Source organism: Chlorella variabilis, assembly GCF_000147415.1.
Source record: "Chlorella variabilis unplaced genomic scaffold CHLNCscaffold_20, whole genome shotgun sequence".
Taxonomy (NCBI): domain Eukaryota; kingdom Viridiplantae; phylum Chlorophyta; class Trebouxiophyceae; order Chlorellales; family Chlorellaceae; genus Chlorella; species Chlorella variabilis.
In genome coordinates, this window is record NW_005435068.1 from 731,910 (window position 1) to 754,940 (window position 23,031).

Below are 23,031 nucleotides of genomic sequence, written 5' to 3' on the forward strand. Positions count from 1 at the left end.
CGCTGGCCGACTGGGCGGGCAAGAACGCGCCCTCCATGCGCCTCCTGCGCACCGAGTCGCGCACCGCGCTGCTGTGGGTGGCCATTGCGCGCGCCGGCTTCGTCCCCGCCTTCCGCCTGGCCGCCGAGCGCCAGGTGGGGCCGCCCATCGTGGGCGGTCTGACGGCGGCGCTGGGCGCCACCAACGGATGGGTGACCGCCTGCGCCATGATGGTGGGTGGGGGAGGCAAGCGCCGGGGGGGGGGGGGGGCGCGCAGCGCGTGTGCATGGCCGGCGGCGGGCTGGGGCCGGCGGCAGCAGCAGCCTGCCTGAGCTCCGGTCGCCTGCCTCCTGCAAACCCTTGCCCAGCCCTGCCCTGGCCTGCCCTGCCCTGCCCCACCCGCCGCCGCCCTGCGCAGGCCGCACCCAACGGCCTGCACGGCGCCGCCGCCAGCCTTGCGGGCACCATCTCGGTCTTCTCAATCGTGCTGGGGCTGTGCTGCGGCGCATTGTTGAGTTTCGCCTGGCTGCTGTGACGGCTGTAGCGCGGTTGTACTGCTTTGCAGCGGCCAGGGACCTACCCGTTCGCCGGTGATTGCTGGAGAGGAGCGGAGACGTCTGTTGGCAGCGTGAGGCGGCGGCCGGCTGATGCCGGCCTGTTAGCGACACTTCAGCTCAGTTTTCCTTTTTTTAGCAGCGATTTTTGCTCGTAGTGGGTCCTTTTGAGAGCTCTGCACCTCGTGTTCGATGTGAATGAGTGACCTAGTAACACTGGGAGGAAATCCCAGGAAAAGAAGCTCTGAGGGCACAGGCAGCTGGAGAGCTCCTCAACCTATTGTGCTGGCGCAATGGCGAGAGGTGCCGGGATGTGGCTGCTGGTTGTGGCCCTGGCGGCGCTGTGTCTGGGAGGAGGTGAGGGGTGTGGGCGGGCGTTGTGTGAAGCTGGACCTACTAGCCAGCACAGCTGGCACCATGACACCACGTTCCTAGGTTCGGCTGACCAGTAGGCGACACGGCGCGCCTCCGGGCGCTCCGCCGCCTGTCCGTGCAGGCGCCGCTGCGGGTGCTGACAACCCGGCCGCAGGCAGGCGTCTGCTGCAGCGCCCAACCTCTCTGGGCGTGCAGGTTCCCTCGGGACAGGCGCTGGAGCAGGCACCTGGCGCCCCGCCTCCGACGCAGGCGCCGGCTCCGCCGCCGGCCCGCGAGCCCACCACTGTGCCCCGGCAGCCCTCCTCTGGTACCACAGCGGGCACCAGTGGCGGCGCCCTGGGGGGCGGCAGCTGCCCCGATGCTCAAGCCATCCTGCAGGCTCACAACGACGAGCGGGCCCAGAGCGGCGCGCCTCCCCTGGCTTGGAGCTCAGACCTGGCTGGGAAGGCGCAGAGCTGGGCAGACAACTGCCAGCTGCAGGTGGGTGGCATGGGAGGCACCAGCCCGGGCTTCTCTTGGGCCTGGGTTGCTGGTTCTGCCGGCATGAGCCTGCTGGCCTCCCTCTGGAGCCGCCTCTCTGCCACGTGTTGTCATGCAGCCCTCTGGAGCCGGGTATGGGCAGAACCTGGGGGCAGGCTCCGCCTGGACCAGCTGCGAGGCTGCCCTGCCCCTGTGGCTGGCAGGGAAGAGCAGCTACACCCCTGGCGGCACGCCGCCTCAAGGTGGGTGTGCAGGGGCCCCACTCTGAGCCACTGCAGCGCTGCGGCTGCAAGCCAATCTGTGCATGGCTGCCCGGGCAATGCATGCCGTGGGGGCAGGGCTATGGCAGTGTATCTGAGCTGGGAGGGCAGTCAACTAGTTTGCTGCGGCATCTTCTGCTGTTCCAGCTCAGATGGGTGCTTCCCTGCATGTGCCTGCAGACGCGCTGTCCTGGACCCAGGTGGTGTGGAAGGTGCGCACAGCAGCAGCTGCCAGCAGATGCGTGTTGGCTTGGCTGCTGATGGGGGCAGTGACAGGTGTAGGTGGGTGGTGTGTTTGGCAACATACCAGCCAGCCTCAGGCTTTCTTGCCTGGCGTGCAGGGCTCCACCGAACTGGGCTGCGGCCTGGCACAGTGCCCGTCCCTCGGTGGCTTTGTCGTCTGCTTCTACAACCCTCCTGGCAACGTGGGCGGCAGGTTCCCGGACAACGTGGGCCAGGCCTGAGCTGGCAAAGAGAGGGGGTTATGCGAGGTCACGGGTGCAGGAGGGGCGCCCTGCTGGCGCCGCGGCAGCGCCAGCATCAGCATGCACAGGGCCTCACCTCCTTCAAATGTACATTTTCTCCAAGCAACAAGAAGTGGCAGGGTTGTGCATGCGCCCGTGGTGGCCAAAGCGCTCTCGTGCAGCCCACTGCTGCCGCCACATCCAGGGCGCCCCCCTCTCCCCGGCGCCGCACGTGCGACCGGTACAGACTCTGTGCGCAAACTCGCCCATGCTGTACAGCCCTGGGGTGCCGGCAGCTGCCGCTGCATTCCTTTGCGCAGGATGACATCCACACTGTGAGGAGCGGACGACGCCTGGGCGGCGCTGCGATGACGGGTCACTTGGCGGCTGGTGCGCGCCGCTGGCAGGCGCATCTCGCGACCAAGCGACAATAGGAATCCCCGCCATTCAGCTGCAGCTGGTCAGCCTTCCTCCCATATCTCTGTCTGGGCCCCACATAGTGGCTGCTGCTGCCCGGATGCATGTGCTCCGTCGCGCACAGACGGGAAGGCGTCGGGGCGGCACCCGCGGAGGCGGCGGCCCCTCATCATTCTGCTGGCCAGCGCGGTAGCGAAGAGTTTGTGAATGCACCACTTTGAAGGTGCCACTCGAGCCTTCAAGTGATGACAGCATGAAGGGGCACAAACGGCCTGCGCAGGACCGGACACCAAAGGAAGAGTCATGTGTGCAACACGCATTGCAGCTCGTTGCAGCGCTCTCCCGTTGCCTTGCATACAGTTCCTGCGCCTACGGACAGCGTTCGTCCTCAAGTCGTGCCAAGAGGCCGAATTCGCACTAGCCTTTTCCAGCCTCTTGTGGCCTTCCGCTGGCCTAACCGCGCCCAGCATAGCCGCCTGAGACGTTGCGGCCCGAGGCAGGGCTCTTCTGGCAGCCCCACTCGTGATGGGGGCGTGCCTGTCGACCTCTAGCGCTGTAAGCGGGCCTCTCCCTTCCTGCATTTGATTCACAGGCTTGAAAACTGCCAGACCAACTGAAACGCGCGGTGGGTGCAGGCTGTGTCCGACGCTCGGGCGGCTGGAGCGGCGGCGGGCGTCAAGGGGCCGCGCCGCCGCCGCCCGGACGGGGCAGTTCTCACGGCAGACGGGCAGCCTGGCTCACACCTGGAGCACCTAATTTGCAGAGACGACGTGGTTATGGCAGCGCCATGTGAAGCGCAGCACCCACAGGTAAGCGCCGCCCGTTACGCCGACCTGCAACCTGCCTGGCAATCGAAGTACAATGAAGCACACCATGCTACACCATTTGCCTCGCATCCCGTCGGCAAGACCGTCGGCTGGGTACGCTCCTGCAGGCCCTTTGGGATGTCATCAACACTGCGCCCCAACCCCAGTTTGAATCCGTCACTGCGTGAGTGCTGCTGCGACTCCCACCACATGTATTGGCACTAAATGTCGCACAGCCGGGCAGGCAGGAATCAACGCGGCGTGCAGCCCAACAGCCCATTCAGCCGCAGCGCATGCCTGCGCTCCCCTCCCTGCGTGCCTGGACCCTCTGCAGCCTGATGAAGTCCATGTTCGAGGTGCCGCATGCCTCGGTGGTGCTGACTGGCGAGCAGGCGCACTTGTGGTCCCATGGGGGCAAACCAAGCTGGAAGCGCAAGGGCGGCAGCTTCTGTCAGTGGTGAGTTTGGTTGGGCTGGCTATGCAGCACCCGAAGCAGCTGCTGCGATTCCGGGCACGCCACACCAACTGTGTGCATGCCATACGGCCTGTGCAGGGCGCTGGGCCCTGATGCACCCAACCCGCTGGTGGTGGAGGATTCTGCAGATGCCAGGTGCGGCAGGTCGCTCGCATGGGCACAGGTGCCAAACCTGGCCGGCATGCAGGGGCGACGCAAATCACTTGTGCTCTCTGCCGCCTCGCTGCCACCTCATGAGCTGTGCTGATGGTAGCTGGCATGGGCGCCAATATGCCGCGCTGTGCAGGTTTAAAAGCAGCCCGCTAGCCACCAGCAAGCCGCGCATTCGCTTCTTTGCTGGAGCACCCCTCCTGGCCACCCGCAGCGGCGAGTGCTATGGTGCGCATGCAGCTTCCTTGCCAGCCACGGGAGCCTGCCTGCCGTGCAGCATCCATTGCTGCTGGCTGCGCCGACGCAGCGGGCACAGCACAGTGCTTTGCCTGCTGCAAGCTGACACCAGTCGCCCTAGCCCCATCTTCCTTGCCTGCAGGCATCATGGCTGTGTTTGACTACAAGCCACGCACTTTCAGCGCCAAGCAGTATGCGATGCTGAGCCATGCAGCTGAGATCACTGTGCGAGAGATGGGGCGCGAGCAGGTGAGCCCGAGCCAGCCTGCTCTGGCTTCATGCCGCGCCCAGCCAATGCAGCTGGGGCCCTATTCAGGCTTGGAGGCAAGCTGGCTGTCCTCACTTGCGTCCGCCGGCTGCCACTGCGCAGGTTTTGCAAGCGCAGCGGGAGAGGCTCAGCAGCGACATCGCCCGCCCTCCCGCGCACCTGCTGCGGGCTATGGACGGCTTCCGGGGTGCGCTGCAGTGCAGCTGCTGCTTGGCTTTGGCTGATAGCAGCCCTCCAGCAGCCACCTGCCTGTGAAAGCCTGGCGCAGCAACCCTGCCACTCTGCTGCGCTTCTGACGCCAGCTGTCGCTTGGCGTGCGTGTGGTGCAGAGGGTGTGGTCCTGCTGGATCTGTCCCGCCCCGGCTGGACTGTGACCTTCACCAATGCCGCCTTCTGCACCGCCGTGGGCATTCCCGAGCTGCTGGCGGTGTGTGGCGACATGGCCCTCACGGGCGGCTGCCAGCCATCGTTTTGGGAGCTGTTTGACGAGGCTGCAGAGGGGAGTGGATCCTACAATGTGAGTCAAGGAGGAGGGTGCAAGCGAAACAACAAATGCCAGAGTGGCCGGCGGCTCGCCTGCCCGCCCACCTGTCTGCGCACCACTCATTGCCCCCATGCCCTTGACTCTGGCCTGCAGGCTGCTATCAACTCGCTGCTGGGCGGCCGCGGTTTCCTTCTGAAGGTGAAGGCCCGCGAGAGGGACCGGCGCAACAGCAGCTGCATCGTTGCTGCCCTCGCCGCCATGGCAGCTGCCAGGCATGCCAGCTCCGACCACAGCAGCAGCAGCAGATGCAGCAGCAGCAGCGAGAGCGGGACGCCTGGCAGCACGGTAGAGCAGCCAGGGCGCGTGCTATCCATCCTCTTTCGGCCAACCGCCAGCGATGAGCCGGGTCCTTGTGGCAGGCGCTGCGTGACCCCTGCCGCTGGCAGGAGCAGCGATGGCAGTGCAGGGCAGCCGGAGGGCCGGCAGCCCCCTCTCCACTACTTTGGCATTTTGCAGCAGCAGCAACAGCAGGCGCATGCAGTCCTCCCCGCTCAGCCGCAGCCAGCACAGCCACGGGAGCAGCAGGTGGCAGCGCCACAGCACCAGGCGCAAATGCTGGAACAGCTGCGGCGGGAAAGCACGACTGCTTTCATCCCAGACGCGGCGGCATTGGGAAGCGCGAGCGAGGGTCTGGCTGGAGCACCCTCCCTGCTGTCTCAGGTACATTTCCGGCCCTGACGCCGACTTGCTGGTGCCGGGTCCCCAGACCGACGCGGGCTACTGGCGCCCTGTCGCATCGCTCCTGAACCCGTGATCCCTCGCCTTCCCGTGCAGAGCGACAGCGCATCGCAGCTGCGCTCCATCCCCTCCTTCTACGAGCAGCGGCCGCAAGTGATGAACGAGGTGACGCTTGGGCCGATTATTGGCTCTGGGGCCATGGGCCGCTGCTACCGCGGCATGTGGCAGGTGAGGCAGGGCTGTGGGTGTGCGTTTTTGGCTAGCATGCTTGCTGAGTGCAGCCTTGTCCACTCTGCGCTCTCTCTCCTCCTCTCCCGTGCTCATCTACCTGCGTGTTGGCTTATTATTTGATGCGCAGGGTGGGCGTGTGGCAGTGAAGGTGATCGACTGCTGGGCGGGGGCGCAGCCCAGCGCCGCCGACCGCGCTGACCTGGCAGCGGCGGGCGCGCCCTCCCAGCGCCGGCAGCAGGACGTGCCGGCGGTGGAGGCGGCTCTGGTGGAAGCCCTGCTGGCGCGCTCCTTGTCTCACCCACACATCGTGACGACCTACTGCCACGGCGCGACCGCCCCACGGGTGCGTGGAGTGGAATGGAATGAAATGGAATGGATGCCATGAGCGGGTTGGCGGCCTGGCTTCCCTGGCTGCCCAAGGCGACCGAATCGGTACTGGCGCCATCATGGGCAGGGTCCTGCCTATTTGGCTGCCCGGCATGTGGGCAGGAACAGAGGTCGACAGTGCTTCTCGCCGGGTGTTGGTGTGCGCAGGTGGACAACATTGGCCGGGTGCACCAGCAAGTGTGGATTGTGCAGGAGTACTGCCGCGGCTCTTTCCACGATGCGCTCAAGCGGGGCCTGCTGTGCACGCCAGAGGGAGCACCCAACATGCACGCCATCCTGCTGTCAGCCCAGGAGATTGCAGGTGCGGGCGGGCGGGGCAGCCGCTGTGCGGGGCCCGCCCTGGGGGCTACACCCTGCAAGGGCGCCGCTGGGCGGCAGTGATCCCTGCCCTTCATGCCACCCCACGCTTACCAGCCCCGCCACCCACTCCTCGGCTCCCCCTCACAGGCGCCCTGCACTACCTGCACCAGCGCGACGTGATCCACGGAGACCTGAGCCCAGGCAACGTGCTGCTGGCCAGCAGCACGAAGGACCGCAGGAGCTGGGTGTGCAAGCTGAACGACTTTGGGCTGTCCAAGTGCGGCGATGTGTCCAACTGGTGCAAGCGCAGCTCCATCCTTGGCACAGGTGCGGCCCGCCTGTGTGCAAGCTCAGCTTTCCATTGTGGGGTTCTCACCAAGGTGCTGAAAGGGGGGGGGAGGACCGTGTCCACACTCAACACCCGCTGCATCCGCCCCGCCCACCCTGCCTGCCCTCCCGCAGTGACGCACATGTCCCCAGAGCTTCTGGCCGAGGGGGCGATGACCAAGGCGGCGGATGTGTGGAGCTTTGGCATCCTCCTGCTCGAAGCTTACTTGGGCCGGCGCGCCTGGAGCGGCTACAGCACTTTCCAGGTTCTGAGCGCCATCACATCGGGTAAGCTGGTTGCTGCCCCACCACACATCAATGCTGGCACCATGCCTTGTGCACCGCGGTCACGCCAGTGCCGTCGACTTGGCCGCCGCTCGCTTCCCGCCTACCTGCCTGCCCGCCTCCGCCTGCTGCAGGCAAGATGCCCTTTCAGATTCCAGATGATGCGCCGCCGGCGCTGGCATCCCTGCTGGCCGGCTGCCTGCACACCGACCCCTTGCAGCGGCCCACCTTTGCGCACATTATGGAGGCAGCCCAGGCCATGCTGGAAGCACTGCCTGGCCCTGGCTTGCAATACCCTGTGGCAAGCTCCGCCGTTACGGCAGAGCAGGCTGCAGCAGTGGAGGCAGCAGCACAGGCGGCCCCTGGCCCGCGAGAGCAGCAGCAGCGTCAGCCGCTCAACGCTGCCGCGGACCCGCGCACCGTCGTGCTGCGTTGCAGACCTTCCATCGATGCGGAGCCGCTGTTTGAGTCGCCATTTGCCAGGCGCGCCTCCAGGGCGCCTGTACCCAGCCCTGCCTACCCCATTGGCGTTTCCGTGCGGGAGCCCAGCTTGCCTGCCAGCCCGTTCACTGCAGCTGCTGCAGCAAGCGCAGCGCAGCAGGGGGTGCCAGTGTACCGATTTCAGAGCGCCATGTGATGCCCGCTCGGGCGTGTTTTCCTTCCAGGGTCAGTGACCTTTCCAGCTCTTGCAAACATTACCTTCAGTCCATGTTTCCATCTATCTATTCAATACCAGCTCGCGCGAGCGTTGTTGCTGCACCCGATCAGGCGGTGCATGAAGTTCATACCCTGCTCACAACTGGGCACTGTCCTCCTGCAATTCCTCCATGTCCCCTATCCACCAACTAATGGACCCAGCAAAGTTGCTTTCACTTCTTTCTTCCCTCTTCTTTCCTTCTTCTTTTTGCGTCCAGACGCCACACCCTCACCAGCTCAGCAGGCGGGCAGGAACGGCCTCCGCTGTCCAGCCTCCGATCAGCATTGATTCATTCCCGCACATCATCTGAAATTTCGCAACCTTGGCCAGACACTCGTTTCAAGCAACTGTGAAGCGACTTGAGGAAGCACGGTTCAACAGCTGTGGCGACGGTGGAGCCGAGGTGCGCCCTTGGAACCGCTGGCGGCGCTGGCGCCCTGCACCTGCACAAGCAACACATTGCATGGCAGTGGCACTGGCCTTCCCTGCGCTCTGGCTTGCATGAACCAACAATTGCGCTTTGGCAGCAGCGTTGGCAAGCGAAGGGGGAGCTTGGGATACATTCGCACGCTGCTCCTGTATTAAAAGCTCCGGCAGTTGTGTTGTGCATTTTTAATACGGGAATGGTTGATCCGTGGGAGAAACGCCTTCAAAACGCCATGCTAGCTTGCCTGTGCAGCTGGCCTGTGCTGTGCTGCGCTGCGCCGCACGACACACAGGATGGCCCGGCTTTAGGCCCTACCTACGCCTTGATCGACACAGACAGTGCTGCAGCGGCTAACAGGAGCTTTCGTGAGGGCTCAAAACTTGGGGCAAAGCGGGTTGCACTCCCATGGTGCCGCTGGCCACCAGGGCTCCCCCGGCATGCGCTCCCGCGCGCAGAACCTCCCATGTGGCCTGCAGCAACCGCCGTGGCGCCGTCGGCACGGTCAGCACAAAGCCCCGCCTCATGCTTCTGCGCGCTGTGGCGGCCCAGACGGTGCAGGCCAGGGCGGGCGGTGCGGGCACGGTGGCAGTGACGTTCACAATTAACAAAAAGGTGCGTGCCCGGGGCGCGGGAACCGCAGGGCGCAGGCCGGTGGTAGGCTCTCGCCACCCGCTCCCGCAGCCTCGACGTCTTCAACGGCCCCTGTGGGGCGGCACAGCCATGCCCTGGCTGCCTGCCAGGCAGTCAAGCCCCTGCAGCATCCATCCGGGCCGCGGTGGCGCCCTGCTGCCCATATCCGCACTGTGCCGTGCGGCATGCAGCGTGCAGCGGAGCGGTCTCGCCTGGGGCAGCGACTGGCACCAGGGTCCCACCCGCGCCCCGCCTGCCGCCCTGCCCCGCCCGCAGCTCAACTTTGGGCAGCAGATGGTGCTGGTGGGGGACGCGGAGGCGCTGGGGGCCTGGGAGCTGGAGCGGGCGCCGGTGCTGACGTGGAGCGAGGGAGACGACTGGCGCGTCACGCTCGACCTCCCCGCAGGCTCGCAGCTGGAGTACAAGTTTGCGGTGACAAGCCCGCACGAGTGAGTGAGGTGCAGGGGCAGGGCGCCGCTGCTCGCGGCCCCGCCGCGATCCACGGGGGCGGAGGGCGTGCAAGGCCTGCCAGGCGGACCGCCCGCCCCACGACCGCTGCCCCCGCCGCTGCCGCTGCCGCTGCCGCAGGCCGCCGGTGTGGGAGGAGTGCGCCAACCGTTCCTGGAGCGCCGAGACGCCCTTTGCGGTGCTGGGCTGCTCCTGGGACTCAACAGAGGTGTCCACGCGGGCGGGCGCCAGGGACGGCGGCCTGATGCTCGACCTCCCTCCCGCCTACAAGTGCGGCGCGGCCGCGCTGCTGCTCTCGCCTGTGCCTGCTGCCTAGGGGGGGCCAGCGGGGGGCTGTCTGTGGGTGTGTGTGTGGTCGCCTTTTGAGGGGGAGGGAGGGGCCTGCTGCTCCAGGGGCCCAAGAGGGTTTGTGTGTCGTGTGCCAAGGCGCATGTGCCAGGCCACCATGGCTCCCCTGTGTGGGGGAGGGGGCCACCCAGCCACCCAGCCCTTGATGCTGGAGGAGGGCCATCCACCCACCCTGCACCATGTGCCTGCCCTGCCCCCTTGCAAACATGCAGGCCCGCGCAGGCGATGCCAAACAGCTTCAGCGCCGCGCTGGCCAAGCGGCGCGACGCGGTGACAGCCGTGAACGGCGCCATGGCGGCCGCCAGCGGCGCCACCGCGGCCGCCGAGGCGGTGGTCGCCGCGGCGGAGGCGGCCGCCGCGGCGGTGGCGCAGGCCGTCACCGCCGCCGAGGCCGTGGTGGCGGAGCTGTCGGCGGCGGGCAGCAGCTCCGCGCTCAAGGTGGGCGGCCAGAACTGGAAATGTGGCGGCGGCGTGGCTGGCGGCATGCCGGCTGGTGCCATGTGAGGGCATTTGCGCCCTACCCCCGCCTGCCTACCACCCTGCCCGCCCGCCTGCCCGCCTGCAGGCCCAGCCTGTGAACGCCACCCTGGTCGACGCCCACTACTCTCCTGAGCAACTGGCCTTCCTGAACCGCAAGCGCTCGGGGGTGCGTGCGGCTGTGGCTGGCCTGCGCCTGTGCCTCCCGCTGCTCTTCAGCTGCCCGCCCGCCGTGCTGCCTCCCCTCGTTGCCACCTGTGACGCGTAGGCAAGCCTGCTTGTGCCCCCTTGCCCGCTGCAGTCTCCTGGGATGGCTGCCCAGGCAACCGCCGTGGCCTCCAGGTGGGCACCTCCCCAGCTCGGTTCCTGTGAACGGGCGTGATCGGGTAGCAACGCACAAAGCGGCCACCCAAACTTGACCACGAGTACCAGCCCGCACACACAATGGCGCCGACCCCGGCCCTGCCATGCGCCCCCCTCCTGCCCGCCATGCTGCAGGCCCGCCCAGCAGACCGCCGCCGCCGCCGCGGAAGCCGTGCTGGCGGCCACCACCGCCGCCGCGGGCGCCGCCGCCAACGTTGTCGCGGTGGCAGAGTCGGTGGCGGCTGAGCTGACGGGAGCGGCGCCGGCCGCCGGCGCCGCCGCCTCGCCCGCCAAGGCCCACCACGCCGCGCCCTCGGCGGCGGCGGGTGCCAGCTACACCCCTGAGCAGCTGGAGTTCATGCGGCGCAAGCTCAACTCCAGCGTGCGGGTGGGTGGCGGGGGCCTGGGCCTGCGGCCAGCCTGGCACATCAGCACTTGGGGAGCGTGCTGCTCCAGGCAGCAGCGCAGGATGAGCAGCAGCAGGCGCATGCGGGCGGGGATCCTGTTGTGTGTGGGTGGGCGTGGGGTGCCCTCCTTGCTGACGCCCTCTTCCGGCTGGACCGCCTTCCCGCCGCTGCAGGCGCAGCCCGCCGCCGCCAACGGAGCCGCCCCGGCGGCAGCCAGCCGGGCCGGCCCCGCCCCTGCCGGCCACGAAGCCGCCTACTCACCTGAGCAGCTTGAGTTCCTGCGCCGCAAGGGCGTGTCGCCACAGGTGGGCGCCGTGCGCCCCTGGCTGTTGCGCGGCACATGACATGCCAAGCCCACGCGCGCGGGCCAGGCCGGCGTGCTCCCAATAAACTTGACAGCTGGCCGCTTGCCACGCCACTCTGGCCCCTGCCCTGCTGATCTGCCGGCCCGCCCGCCCGGCCATTCCCCGTGCAGAGCGCAGCCCCGCCGCCGCCGCCGCCTGCGAGACCAGGCAGCCCGACGCGCCCCCAGGCGCCGCGGCCGTCCAGCCGGCCGCGGTCGCCCAGCCCCAGCGGCGGTGCTGCACCCGGTGGGCAGCACTACTCTCCTGAGCAGCTGGCCTTCCTGCGGCGCGCGGGCAAGGCGTGAGCGCCGCTCACCCGCACCACCGTGGTCCCTACGGCGGCGGCCACGTGTGGCATACCTCATCACGAAGAAAGAAAATTTGCATCTGCTTTGATTCTCCCGTCTGTGACCACCTCTGCCGACCACCGCGGCAGCCTGACCCGTGCCTAGCCAGCTGTTGCTGTGTGTAGTTGCCCTAGCGATTTTGGAGGGGGCAGGCGCCCTTTATGCTGGGTGCTTCGTTTGTGCGGCTTGCGGCTACGGCGTCCTGACCATCTGTTTCGTTCTGGGGATTTTCCTCTTTTCTGGGCCTGGGATTGACATTTTATACCTCCCCCTCCATCGATACTGTGCCCGCCATCTGGCTCGTGTCCCGCCAGCATGGCCCGGTAAATCCATCCTTTCCACCCCCGTTTTCCATCCCCCCATTGTTTGCGGAGCCCATGAGTCTGCTTGCATTTTCACCCAGCTTGCAATTTGGTGCTGCCCCATGCATCCGCTGCCCCTCGCCCCTATTTGGCCGGCCGCCCCTGTAACTTCCTGATGCTGCCTGCTCTCAGTCGGCGTGCTCACTACATGTATATATAGATGCCACAGTCACAGGCTTCTCTAGCGAGCAAACAGGCAGCTTCCACGCCTTCCACGCCTGGTGTCCCAGCGCTGCCGGCAGCGCCGGCAGCCTCAGAACAGTGGGTAGGCGGGTGGGAAGGCTGCTGCCAGGCGCCGCCGCTGCTGCCGCTCCCAGTGTGGCCAGTTGAGCTGCAGCAGGGGTGAGCCGGGGGTGGTGGCGGCCAGGGCAGCGCCTCATGCAGGCAGAGGCAGGCGGGCCCTTCAAACCACGGGTCCTCCCTGAGGCAAGCACAGAGCGGTGCGGCCTGCAGCCCTGCACAGCCACCACATGCAGGCTGCTCACCCGAGCCAGCAGCTGGGTCCTGCACTCCAGCACCTCCTTGGGGGCTGGCTTGTCCTCTGGGGCTGCGGCCTGCACGCCCGCAAGCATCGAGGATAGATGGTTCGCTGGGGGTGGAAGCGGGGAAGCGGGGGAGCCACCTGCCCCCCACCCCCCCTCACAGAGCGCACATACACACAGCGCACACAGCACACAGCGCACACAGCGCACACCCCACCTTATCCAGCACGCGATACGCCGATGCCAGGCGCCCCGCCAGCGCCTCGCGCTTGGCATGCAGCAGCACATGCTGCGGCAGGCGCGGCGCGCAGGGCGGCGGCACGGTTCAGGATTGGCAGCACGGTGGGCGAACATATGCAGGGAACATGCGCACGAGCCCAGCCAGACAGCGCACAGGAAGCCTTGAGCCAGAGTCAGGCTGGGCGGCACGGCGGCGCTGCCTGCCTGCCCCCAGCGCAGCTGCCCAGGCCCCGCTCACCTTCTCGTCTGCCGCTGTGTCGACCCACTTGCGCAGCTCCCGGAAGGCGGCCTCAAAGGCGGCGGTGGCGCTTGCCGCCGCCGCCGCCGCCGCCTCCGCGTCGCCGCCCTCTGGCGCCGCCGCCGCCGCCGCCGCCGCCGCCGCCGCCGCCGTCGCCTGCTTCAGCAGCACACCGCACTTGGCTGCCAGCGCGTCGATCAGCGCGGCCTTGCGCTCATCCATGTCTGGCGGGGGCGGGGGCAGGGGCCATCGCATGTGTGGGTGTGTACTGAGGACGGGGAGGCCTATCGCAATCAGCCGTCACCAGGTGCTGCCCCCGCCGCCCTGCCCACGCCACGCCACCAGCTCCCCGGCCAGCCCCTCGCTCACCCTTCTTGCGTCGCGCCGCGCCGGGCCCCTCCTCTGCACACTTCTGCGCCAGGTGGATGGCCAGCTCGTCCTGGCCGATGGCGGCCACCACTGCATCCGCCGCCTTCACCACAGCCTGCAGCCACACACATACACACACACACACACACACACACACACACACACACACACACACACACACACACGCGCGCACACATGTGTGACTGAGTCGGGAGGAAACGGGGCGCCAGCACAGCCAAAGCGGCCCTCCCCTCGCCGCCTCTGCCCCACCCGCCAGCTCCACGAAGCGCCCCCACACCCCCCACCCCACGCCCGCGCACCTCCACCCCCGCAACGCCCTCGCTCGGGCCCTCCTCCCCGCCCTTGCCCCCCGCCGCCGACGCCGCCGTCCGCCCCCTCCAGCGCACGCTGCAGCCGCTCCAGCAGCAGTGGCAGGTGGGCCGGGTGCGCCGCCAGCAGCTGCGCCTGCAGCTCCTCATACGCCTGCCGCTCCTCCTCGCCCTCGCACTTGAGCTCCTGCGGTGCGCAAAGGGGCGGCGTGTGGAGGGCAGGGGGCGGGAAGCGGGGCCGGGGCAGCGCCGGCGCCACGCAGCAGCTCGGGAGGTGGCGCACCGGCCTCTAGCCTCCGCCTCCCTGCCTTGCATGGCGAGCCTTCACCCCCGCCCGCCACCAAACAAGGAACACCCGCCACCCCCACAGCGCACGCGCACAGCCAGGCACACCAGGGGCACACACCCCACAGCCGCCTCACCTTGAGCAGCTTGACCTGAGCGTCGCGGAGCACCTCTGCCAGCCGAGCCTCCACCCGCTTCTCCCCCTCCTCCCCCTCCTCCCTGCCGCCGCCCGCGCCGCCGTTGGCCAGCGGCTCTGCCTTCTTGGGGGGCACCAGATAGGAGAGCTGGTGGGCGGCGGGGCAGGGGCGGCCGCCGCCGTTGCCGTTGCCGCCGCCGCCGCCGCCGCCGCCGCCGCCCAGCTGGCCAAACGTCACGCTGCCCACCAGCAGGCGGCCTGCGCGGGAGGAAGGCGGGGCGGGGGCGAGCGCTGGGGTGAGCAGGCGAGGCGGGCCAGCAGGTGCATCTAACAGCACACATGGCAGCAGGCAGGTGGGGGAGGCAGCTGAGGAGGAGCAGAAGAAAGTGCGGTGTGAGGCATGGGGGCCGCACCTGGGGTGGCATCCTTGGGCAGCTTGTCCTCCGGGACGGGGCCCAGGAAGAAAGCGGCGCGCTCCCCTGCACCAAGGGAGGCACGGCAGGCTACGGGGTGAGACCGCGGCGGGCGCAGCAGGCTGCCGAGGGGGCATGGCGGTGTGTGCGTAGAATTGATCGGGCTGGGAGTTGCAGGGAATGGGAGGGCGGGAGGCCTGCACCGCGGCGCCGCAAAGGGAGGGCAAGGGTCCAGCGGGCCTGCGGCCCTGCAGGCCTGCCGCCAGGCGCCCACGCACCCTTGCACAGCGTGCGCTCCTTGCCCACCGCGTTGCTGCCCTTGATAGCGTCCGAGTTGGAGGCGTACACAGGCACCTGCACCGCGCTGTCCAGCCGCCGCTCCACAATCATGGGCATGGCCTGCACGGGGGTGGGGCAGTGTGTGGTTTTAAATGTGTGTGTGCGCGAATGAAGCTTCAGTCTGCGCCTGTTCAAACGATCCCAGGATCGTTACCTTTCTTTTCCATCGGCACCACAATCCGACGCTCCTCCACCCCTCCCCCAGCCGTTGCCTGTGCCCCACCATCTCCCCTCCACCACGCCCCGCCTACGCGAGCTTGTATCGGCTGAGCATGAGCCAGACCGCAGCCACCACACCAGGCCGCCGCCGCACCTTGAGCTTCTCCAGCAGGCCCGCGTCGTCGTGCCTGAGCGCCACCCGCACCACATACTCCCCCTTCTTCAGCTGCACCGCCTCCGGGTAGATGTCGCCCACTGCGGGGGGCAGGGCACAGGGTGTGGAGAGGCGGGGAGTGGTGGTGAGCTGGGGTGCACGAGGTGGTGCTGTTGCTGTTGGTGGTGGGTGGCAGCGGTGGGTGGTGGGTGCGCAAAGCGCGGCCACCCCAACCACCCGCCCCGCCGCGCATGCCGCCACCCACCCGCCAGCTTCTGCTTGTTGCCGTCGAACAGCATGAACATCTGCCCCTCCAGCTCCCCATCGTACACATACCTGCACCGCCCGGGCGGGGGCGTGGGGCGAGGGCAAGCAGGCAATTGCAGTGGGAGGGCGGCAGCGGGAGGTACGGCGGCAGCTGGGCAGCAGGGCCCGCCGGCAGATGCAATGGCAGCGGGAGGCACGGCGACAGATGCTAAGCTCCCCTCCCTCCGCTCCCCGGCACCCCAGCTCGCCTGTTCAGCATTGGCAGCGTGGGCGTGACCTTGCCCGCCTCCGCCATGCTGAGTTTGTAGGTGAGCAGCAGGCGGTGCGTGACGCGCCCCTCCCACAGCGTGTCGCGCGGCGTGGCCAGCGGCGCCAGCTCGGCCTCGGCAGGGCGCAGCGGGATGCGCAGCACATCCAGCTTGGCCGCCGGCTTCACCCTCTCGCGCTGGAGGGTGGCGGCGACGTGCACCTTGGTGGCGCCGGCGCCGCCGTCAATCAGCAGTGACTGCGAGGGTTCGGGGAGGGATCATGCTTGTGTGTGTGTGCGTGCACGTGGTTGTGTGTGCAAGGGGGTGGCTGGGCTGTGAGGTGACTGTGGTGCGGCATGCCCCACCCCCACAACCCCCACAAGGCACGCGCGAACCGGCGCCGGTCCGCCCCCAAACACACCTTGGCGGGCGTGACCTGCACGCCGTGGAACGCCAGCTCAGCGCTCAGCGTGGCGTCGCCCAGGCTGCTCCAGTACTGCGCCAGCGTCAGCTCCAGGGTGGTGCCGGCGGTGACGGCAAAGGCGGCGCCAAACTCCTGCAGAAGGTGAAAGGGTGCGTGTGTGCAGAATGTAGGTAGGGAGCACCGGTGGATTTCGGTGGATTTCGAGGATGGAGGAGGAGCAGGCAGGCACCCAGAGGAGATGGAGGCGGCGAGGGAGGCTGGCGGGCACGAACAACAAGGAAAGGAGGGCAGGCGGGCCGCCCACCTGGTGCGCCGACAGCTGGGCAAAGGAGCGCCACTCGCTGTCGCTGTAGCGGGTGTGCGGCAGCAGCGCCGTGGCGCGCAGCATGTAGGACTGCAGGGGGGAGCCAGGGGAGGCAGGCAGGGGTGGCGGGGTGGCATAACCCCCTGGTGCTAGGCCCCAGCCACAGCACGTCACGCTGCTGGCCAGCAAGCGCTTGGTTTGCTGCCCTGGCAGGGCGCCAGCGTGCAGCTGGCCTGCACAGGAGCTGCCTGGGCGGCTGCCCACGTGCTGTGGCCAAAGCCTTGCCTTGGGTGTGTCCAGCTCGCCGGCCCGGATCTTAAGCTCCGCCCAGGTGGCACCCGACGGTACCGCCACAAACCGCCGCGCCTCCTGCCCCGGCTCGAACCGCAGCACGCCTGGGCCAGGATGCGGTGGAGGAGCAGGGTGGCTTGCGGGCACTCCATGGAAGCGTCTGAGGCCCACACTTGGCAGGCCTGCCTCTTGCCACGACCGCTTGCCCACACTCTGAAACCCCGCGACAGGCCAGCACCCCCACCACGCAGCAGCAGCAGCACAGCAGCGTACCGAGGTCCACCGAAGCATCCGGCCGCACCACGGCCCCGCTGCCGCTGCTGCTGCCCGGCTCGGCCTTCAGGTCCAGCGGCCGCACCACCGTGATGGGCAGGCGGAAGAGGGGGCCCCGCCACTCGGCCAGTGCATCAAAAGCCTGCACCTCGGTGTAGTGCAGGCCCTCTGGCAGGCCTGTGGGGTCCAGCTCCACCTCAAAGCCGCGCCCGTTGTGGTGCAGCAGCAGCACCGCGGGCGCCTTGACCCAGTGCGCTGCGCGGCAGGCAGGGGAGCAGGAGGGGAGGGCTGGTGGGCGTGGTGGTGGTGGGGCTGTGCAGGCAGGCTTGGAAACCGCCGCCACTGCTGCCGCTGTGCAACTGTCAGCTCCTGGCCACCCTGCGACTTGCCCCTAGCACCCAGGCCCCGTCCCTCCGCACCTTTGCACTTCAGCAGCAGCTGCAGGCAAGAGGATGGGGGGCGGCGAGCATTGTGTAGGTCAGCGCATAAAGCCTACAATGCGATCGTGGGGCCAAACGGCTTGCAAGCCCAGAACGTGCGCTCCCCCTGCAGGCGCACACCTTGTGCTCCACCTCCACCCGGTCGCCCTTGGTGTCAGCCTCCTCATGCAGCCGCGGAGACACGTCCACGCTGCGGCAGCAGACAGGGAGGGGGCATGTGGCGAGGTGGTCGGCACATGGACAGGCGCTGCCTGCTGCCGCGGTGTGGGGAAGGCACTCTAGTGCAGCGGCATCCACCGCTTGGAAACGCCCCGATCCTGTACAAAGCAGCGCGATGCAGCAGTGCACGGCAAGGGCGGAAGCTCACTGGAAGGTGAGGGGCTGGCGTGCGTCCTGGGGGTCCCGCAGATAGATACCGGCGCGAGTGTGGCTGCTGTCGCTGCGCCGCACAGACACCTCGAACCGGAGGTCTGCGGAGGATCAGGTGGATTGCAGCCGTGGGGGTAGGGGTCGCGGGACTGTGCGTTGATTGGCAGCAGCAAACAGCGCTGCCGCTGCAGCCGGGGAGCAGGCGGCCCGCGGGCGCTCACCTGCTGGCACGTCTAGCTCGGCAGCGCGCCTGAGGTACCGATAGGCCGCATCCACCTGGGCACAAACCATGGGAGGTGAATGTTGATTAGCGAGGATGGTGACGGATGGGGGGCGCATGACAGGATGGCAGGAACACACTGCCAGCGCAAGCGGCACAACCAGCCTGGCGCCCAATCCTGATACCTGCAGCAGGCCGCGTCCGTGGGTCAGCACGCTGTCGGCGCTGCCCTCCGCCACCGGCAGGCAAGTGTTCTCCACGCCGCGCCTGCACACGACACGCAGGCAGGAGGGTGCTCCCGGCATCAGCATGAGCTGCTGCATATGCAGCCTGCATTCTTGCAGGTCAGGCGACACACTCTGCACCAAGCCACCGGCACGGGCCTGCCGACGTCATCTGGCCTCAACCCGCGAACCAGCTGGTGCGCCCCCCCCCCCCCACCACCACCACCACCCCCACACACACCTGATGCGTGCAGGGGTGATGGCCTGCCCCTCAGCCTTGAGCGCCGACAGCAGCAGGGCCAGGCCGCCGCAGGCGCAGGGGGAGGCCATGCTGGTGCCTGCAGGCAGGCGGGGGGAGGGGAGGAGGCAAAGCAGCGTATGCAAATTGAGGAGGCACTCCTGGTTGCTGGTTGCTGGTTGCTGGTGCCCCGACAGTGCCCCACCACTGCAAGTAGGAAGGAAGTGCAATGGGCACCTGCAACTCCCTCCCCGCCCCCGCATTCGCCCACCCACCGTTCATCAGCTGCCGCTTCTGTTGTGTCCACTGAGGCACGGGCGCGATGGCGCCGCCCGGGGCTGCAGGCAGGGCAGGAATCTAGCGGTGCAGGTGGTGGTGGTACAGGCACTACGCAGCGTAGTGGAGGTTTCCGATACACCAATGCACGCAATGATTGACGTCGAAAATCACCAAATCATGGAAGCGCACTCCAGCAGCACCAGTGGCACAGTATCTGTCCCGCCAGCTTCCCACCCACCCGAGAAGTTGACCCCCAGGTCCCCATCCGGCGCCGGACCCCTGCTGGACCAAGTGTACTGCTGCCCCGCCTCCAGCTCGCCCCTGCGGTACAGCGTGTCGGCGGCACAGGAGAACCGGCTCAGCCAAATGCTGCTGGAAGGTTCGGCGGGGAGCCACACTGTGCTGTGCTGCCGCGTGCAGGCCTCAGCCGCGGAGGCTTCACAAGCCAGGGCAGGTGAGCGAATAAGCAGGCAACGAACGAACGCCAGCCCGCCGCGCACCTCAGGCTGTGCCCGGCGGCGGCCAGCGCGGGGCTGACGTAGGCGCCGATGCCAAGGATGGCGGTGGAGGTGCCCCCAGGGGCTCCCACCGTGCTCAGCGCGGGGCCCGCGTTGCCTGCGGGCAGCAGGGCGGCGCGAGGCGAGGGTGGGCAGCGGTTGGGGGCTTGGGGCAGAGGCAGCCAACCCCGCTCCGCTCTCGCCTCATCTCTGCAACACTCTTGGCTGCATTCGCACCCCAGACCTGCTCCTAGCCACACACACACTCACACACACACATCCATCCATCCATCCGCGGGTTCACAAGCGCACAAGTGCCCACCTGCCGATGCCACGTAGATGACATTGTGCTTGTATACAAGCTCCTCGGCTAGCTGGATGAAGCGCCCTGCACGCAAGCTTGCAGGGGGCGCATATGCCGCAGGCATGAGCGGTCGGGCAGGCAAGCGGGCACGCCGTCGCGCGGGTGGAGCAGCTGGCTGCGGCTGTTGCAGGCGGCGTTAGAGGCGCGGCTGTGGCAGCCGCCGGGCGCACCCGCGTTGGGCGTGGCTGTCGCCTCCCCGTAGCTCATGTTGACCAGGTCGCACTTGTTGTCCAGCACGCTGCATCACAGGGCAGGGAGGCATGCACGTGTGCACCCCACCGGATGTGCCGGACCCATCCCCCAAGGGCTCCTGTTGTATTGTACTCAAAGCTCCCTAGGATTAGGAGCACAGCACAGGGCAGCAGAAGCCACCGCCATTGTGTATTGTGAGTGTCGCTCACGTGATGAGCGCGCGGGTCAGGCCCACCATCGTCTCCATGCTGCCCAGCCGCGTGTCCCCGATCTTGCATGACACAATCTGGGCGCCTGCAGGGGGCGAGGGGCCAGGGCGGCGACCTAGGTGATGGGCTCCGACGCCTCTGGCCAAACACATCTTCCGCCCGATTCTGCGCACAGCCCAGCTTTGCCCTGGAAGCAGCCGAGGGGCCGCACCCCACCTGGCGCGATGCCATTGAGCGAGGGGTCCTCTGGGTGGTGGGCGGCGGTGATGCCCGCCACATGTGTGCCGTGGCTGCCGGCATCCACAACTGCAGGCAGCTTGCCAGATAAACCTCAGCAGGAGTCCCAAGCGTGGACAGAGGGGGTACTGTTTGGGAAGCGGGGAGCAGGCACCCTTGCCACCCCACCAGCCCAGCCCCACCTATGGACAGCGTGTCGCCCTCGTCGTAGATGTTGAGGGCAAAGTTGCAGGCATCCTCCGCGGAGAAGGTGCCCCACTGAGAGGAGGGGGAGAGGAGGGGGGAAGGGAGGTCGATTTAGCACAGATCATTGGCGCCGAATTAGGCCCCAGGCCAGGGCGGGCAGCCGCAGTCTGAGCGACAGCCGCAGTGACCGAATGGCCGGCTGAGTGGAGGAGTGCCCAGGGCCTGGCTTGCCTGGCGCTTGGTCCGGAAGTTGGTCATGGGGGCAAAGTCTGCCAGCAGGCCCTGCCCGCTGCCCGGCTCGTACATGTCTGCAGCGGAGAGGCAGCCGCAGCCGCAGGGGCAGTCAGGCGCAGGCAGGTGGGCAGGCAGGGCAGGGACAGGTGGGCGGTGCAGGCGTGGCACTGACTGCAAGGCACCGGAGGGGATGGAAGGCTGGGGTGAGCAGCCAGGCGGGGCAGCCAGGCCGCGCACCCGAGGTGTCCAGAGCCGCCACCCAGTGCTCGCCGTCGTGCCACACCACGCAGTCAATCATGGGCCCTGCGGAAAAGGCGACGGCTCCAGCAGGGTCATCAGCAGTCGGCACTGCCCGTCCCCCCCAAGGAAAAACAACCAAGGTAAGAACCACTGTGCATGGTGCTACGGCAGCTGCCGCCTCACCCAAGTCTTCGTACTTCTCGTCCAGCTCAGCCAGCAGTTTCACCCTGGCTTCCAACTCCTCCCGCTCTTTCTTCAGCTCGTCCGACAGCCCCGAAACGCCCCCGGGATGCTCCTTCCAAAACTTGGCTGCTGCTGCCACAGCGTCGGCCACCGCAGCGCGCTGCTTCTCAGCCCACCGCTTCTTGCGCTCGCGCTGCGGCAGGGCGGCCGTGGGGCAAGTGAGTGACACATGCCTAGCTGACCCGACCGCTTGCAGGACTGCGGACAGGCAATAACCGCAACCTGCAGCCTGCTCTTGAGGCCCGCCGGGAACAGCTCATACGCCGCCTTGGCGCCCACGAGCCACTCCCCTGCAAACAGCAAGACACACTGTCCTTGGACTGTCAAACAAAAGCACTGGAATGGCCGGAGAATGGTGATACCTGTCCTGCTGCCTGCCCCCACAACCACCCACAACCACCCACCTTGGGGGTTGCTCCACTCGGGGTTGAGTCGCAGCTTGTTGCCCAGCAGGCCCGCTATGCAGCCCTCCTCATCGGCAAGCACCACCTGCAGCCATTGGTCGGCTGCCCAGCATGTGTGTGTCACCGGCGAGGTCTGTGAGGCAAGCAGGTAGAGGCACGCGGCATCGGCTGGCTGCTTCCCCGCCCCTACACCCTCCCGGCAATGCTGCAGCCGGTCTCCGAGCACTCTGTCTCATCCTTCTGTTGCCCTCCTTCCTCAAGGCCTAACCTTTGAGGTGTCCACATCCCCACTGCCGGAACAATCCACCACATCAATGATCTTTGGGCGGCCGTCGGTGGTGGTCTGCAGCCCTGCGGCCCCGGGGTCCACCCCCGTGTCAAAGATGGCCACCACTGTGCCGCGGCCATCGTACTGCGGGTGCTCCTGCGGTACAGCAGATACAAAAGGGGGCCACCACTTGCTCCTTATGTGTGTAACAGACGGACAGACAGACAGGAGGCCGGAAAGGGAAAATCAAGGCGCGGAGCGCTGGCCCTTTCACAAATGCCCAAGGCTGCCGACAAGCAGCTACCTTGAGGAACGCCTGCGCCTGTACCTCCTGCTTGGGCATGGCGCCGCCAAACATCTCGTCAATCAGCGCCTGGTCCAGCTGCTGCGACACCTGCTCCGCTGGCGGCGGAAGAGCAGCCCTCGTCAGCAAGGCGGCGGCGGGGCGGCGGCGGCGGCAGGCAGGCGGGCACTGTCTCCGGCCCCAATTCAGCTCGCACATCCCACAGGGGGTGTGGAGCAGCATTGAGCCCACCTCTGCGGACATGGCGGGTTCGGCTCCTCGGGACACACGGCGATCGCGTGTGCTGGGCCTCCTGTGATAATCTAGGGAGGATGAAGACCTCAATCCCAGGGCAGCGGCAGATGGGGGTGCAGTGCCAGCGGTGCGCACAGGGCCGTGCGGGGCACCACCACTAAGAAGCATCCAACAACAGTGATGCAGGCTGCTACGTTGATCTGCGATCGGGTCAATTGATCGATGTGGTCAAACAGGGGGAGGTCCACGCCAGTGTTTCTGGCCCTCGTGGCAGCGTTGGCGATGGGCTGGCGATGAGGACCGCTGTCGCATCCAAATTTCGCCAATCAACTGGCGATGGCACAGTGGGGGTTGGCGAATTGCGGGGGAACCACCCTTGCGCCTGGCGCGGCGCAGCGGACGCATGCGGTGCCGCCGTTGCTTTGTCGGCACTTGCCTCCCTTTATGGGGGACTGGGGGCGAAGCCCCCAGAAAGCTGGCGCTTTTTTAACACTATGGAATGAAGTTCCTGAGGAAATTTGGCCATTTTCCCTCAATATATTGGCGATGCCAGTCATGGGGGATGGCGACGGGCTGGCGACCATGTCCTGCCGCCTGCCCTCATTTCGCCG

The 23,031-nt window shown here is 67.4% G+C and overlaps 5 protein-coding genes across 5 annotated transcripts in view; 4 read left to right on the top strand and 1 right to left on the bottom strand.

The window, feature by feature from the left end:
• The window catches only part of CHLNCDRAFT_138452 (hypothetical protein), a gene marked incomplete at both ends in the record, with an annotated part of 2,332 nt that extends 1,818 nt beyond the window's left edge, over positions 1 to 514 (top strand). The window contains 2 exons of the mRNA XM_005844839.1: positions 57 to 212; positions 398 to 514. Of these exons, the coding sequence (XP_005844901.1) occupies positions 57 to 212; positions 398 to 514 (273 nt within the window). The remainder of the gene's footprint in view (positions 1 to 56; positions 213 to 397) is intronic.
• Positions 515 to 1,271: 757 nt separating this feature from the next.
• Positions 1,272 to 2,112, top strand: CHLNCDRAFT_26372 (hypothetical protein; the record flags this gene model as incomplete). The annotated part of the gene is made up of 4 exons (XM_005844840.1): positions 1,272 to 1,392; positions 1,517 to 1,636; positions 1,829 to 1,860; positions 1,990 to 2,112. Coding segments are annotated over 4 exons (396 nt in total), but the record flags the coding sequence as incomplete, so codon positions are not given.
• A 1,561-nt stretch (positions 2,113 to 3,673) lies between these two features.
• CHLNCDRAFT_138454 (hypothetical protein) lies at positions 3,674 to 7,854 on the top strand (the record flags this gene model as incomplete). The annotated part of the gene is made up of 14 exons (XM_005844841.1): positions 3,674 to 3,792; positions 3,889 to 3,945; positions 4,097 to 4,188; positions 4,340 to 4,446; positions 4,568 to 4,652; positions 4,795 to 4,982; positions 5,103 to 5,294; positions 5,511 to 5,669; positions 5,784 to 5,915; positions 6,046 to 6,261; positions 6,453 to 6,606; positions 6,753 to 6,932; positions 7,068 to 7,220; positions 7,352 to 7,854. The coding sequence occupies 14 exons, from the start codon at positions 3,674 to 3,676 to the stop codon at positions 7,852 to 7,854; spliced, it is 2,337 nt and encodes a 778-aa protein (XP_005844903.1).
• Positions 7,855 to 8,746: 892 nt separating this feature from the next.
• Positions 8,747 to 11,683, top strand: CHLNCDRAFT_54232 (hypothetical protein; the record flags this gene model as incomplete). Its single annotated transcript, XM_005844842.1, has 9 exons — positions 8,747 to 8,953; positions 9,248 to 9,420; positions 9,560 to 9,709; positions 10,000 to 10,225; positions 10,353 to 10,433; positions 10,566 to 10,606; positions 10,763 to 11,015; positions 11,208 to 11,339; positions 11,510 to 11,683. The coding sequence occupies 9 exons, from the start codon at positions 8,747 to 8,749 to the stop codon at positions 11,681 to 11,683; spliced, it is 1,437 nt and encodes a 478-aa protein (XP_005844904.1).
• A 657-nt stretch (positions 11,684 to 12,340) lies between these two features.
• Positions 12,341 to 22,614, bottom strand: CHLNCDRAFT_58768 (hypothetical protein; the record flags this gene model as incomplete). Its single annotated transcript, XM_005844941.1, has 37 exons — positions 22,418 to 22,614; positions 22,187 to 22,276; positions 21,883 to 22,038; positions 21,615 to 21,699; positions 21,433 to 21,500; positions 21,151 to 21,343; positions 20,900 to 21,030; positions 20,490 to 20,565; positions 20,287 to 20,376; positions 20,071 to 20,155; positions 19,840 to 19,907; positions 19,628 to 19,693; positions 19,309 to 19,423; positions 19,047 to 19,129; positions 18,805 to 18,867; positions 18,533 to 18,629; positions 18,253 to 18,334; positions 18,069 to 18,123; positions 17,846 to 17,948; positions 17,599 to 17,668; positions 17,458 to 17,476; positions 17,039 to 17,293; positions 16,739 to 16,869; positions 16,475 to 16,564; positions 16,168 to 16,302; positions 15,843 to 16,003; positions 15,497 to 15,567; positions 15,232 to 15,332; positions 14,858 to 14,978; positions 14,580 to 14,645; positions 14,168 to 14,424; positions 13,687 to 13,932; positions 13,417 to 13,531; positions 13,048 to 13,271; positions 12,787 to 12,858; positions 12,573 to 12,641; positions 12,341 to 12,418 (listed from the first exon to the last, which is right to left on the bottom strand). Exons 1-37 carry the CDS (start codon positions 22,586 to 22,588, stop codon positions 12,341 to 12,343), a joined length of 4,158 nt encoding a protein of 1,385 aa, XP_005845003.1. The 5' UTR covers positions 22,589 to 22,614.
• Positions 22,615 to 23,031: the final 417 nt, after the last annotated feature.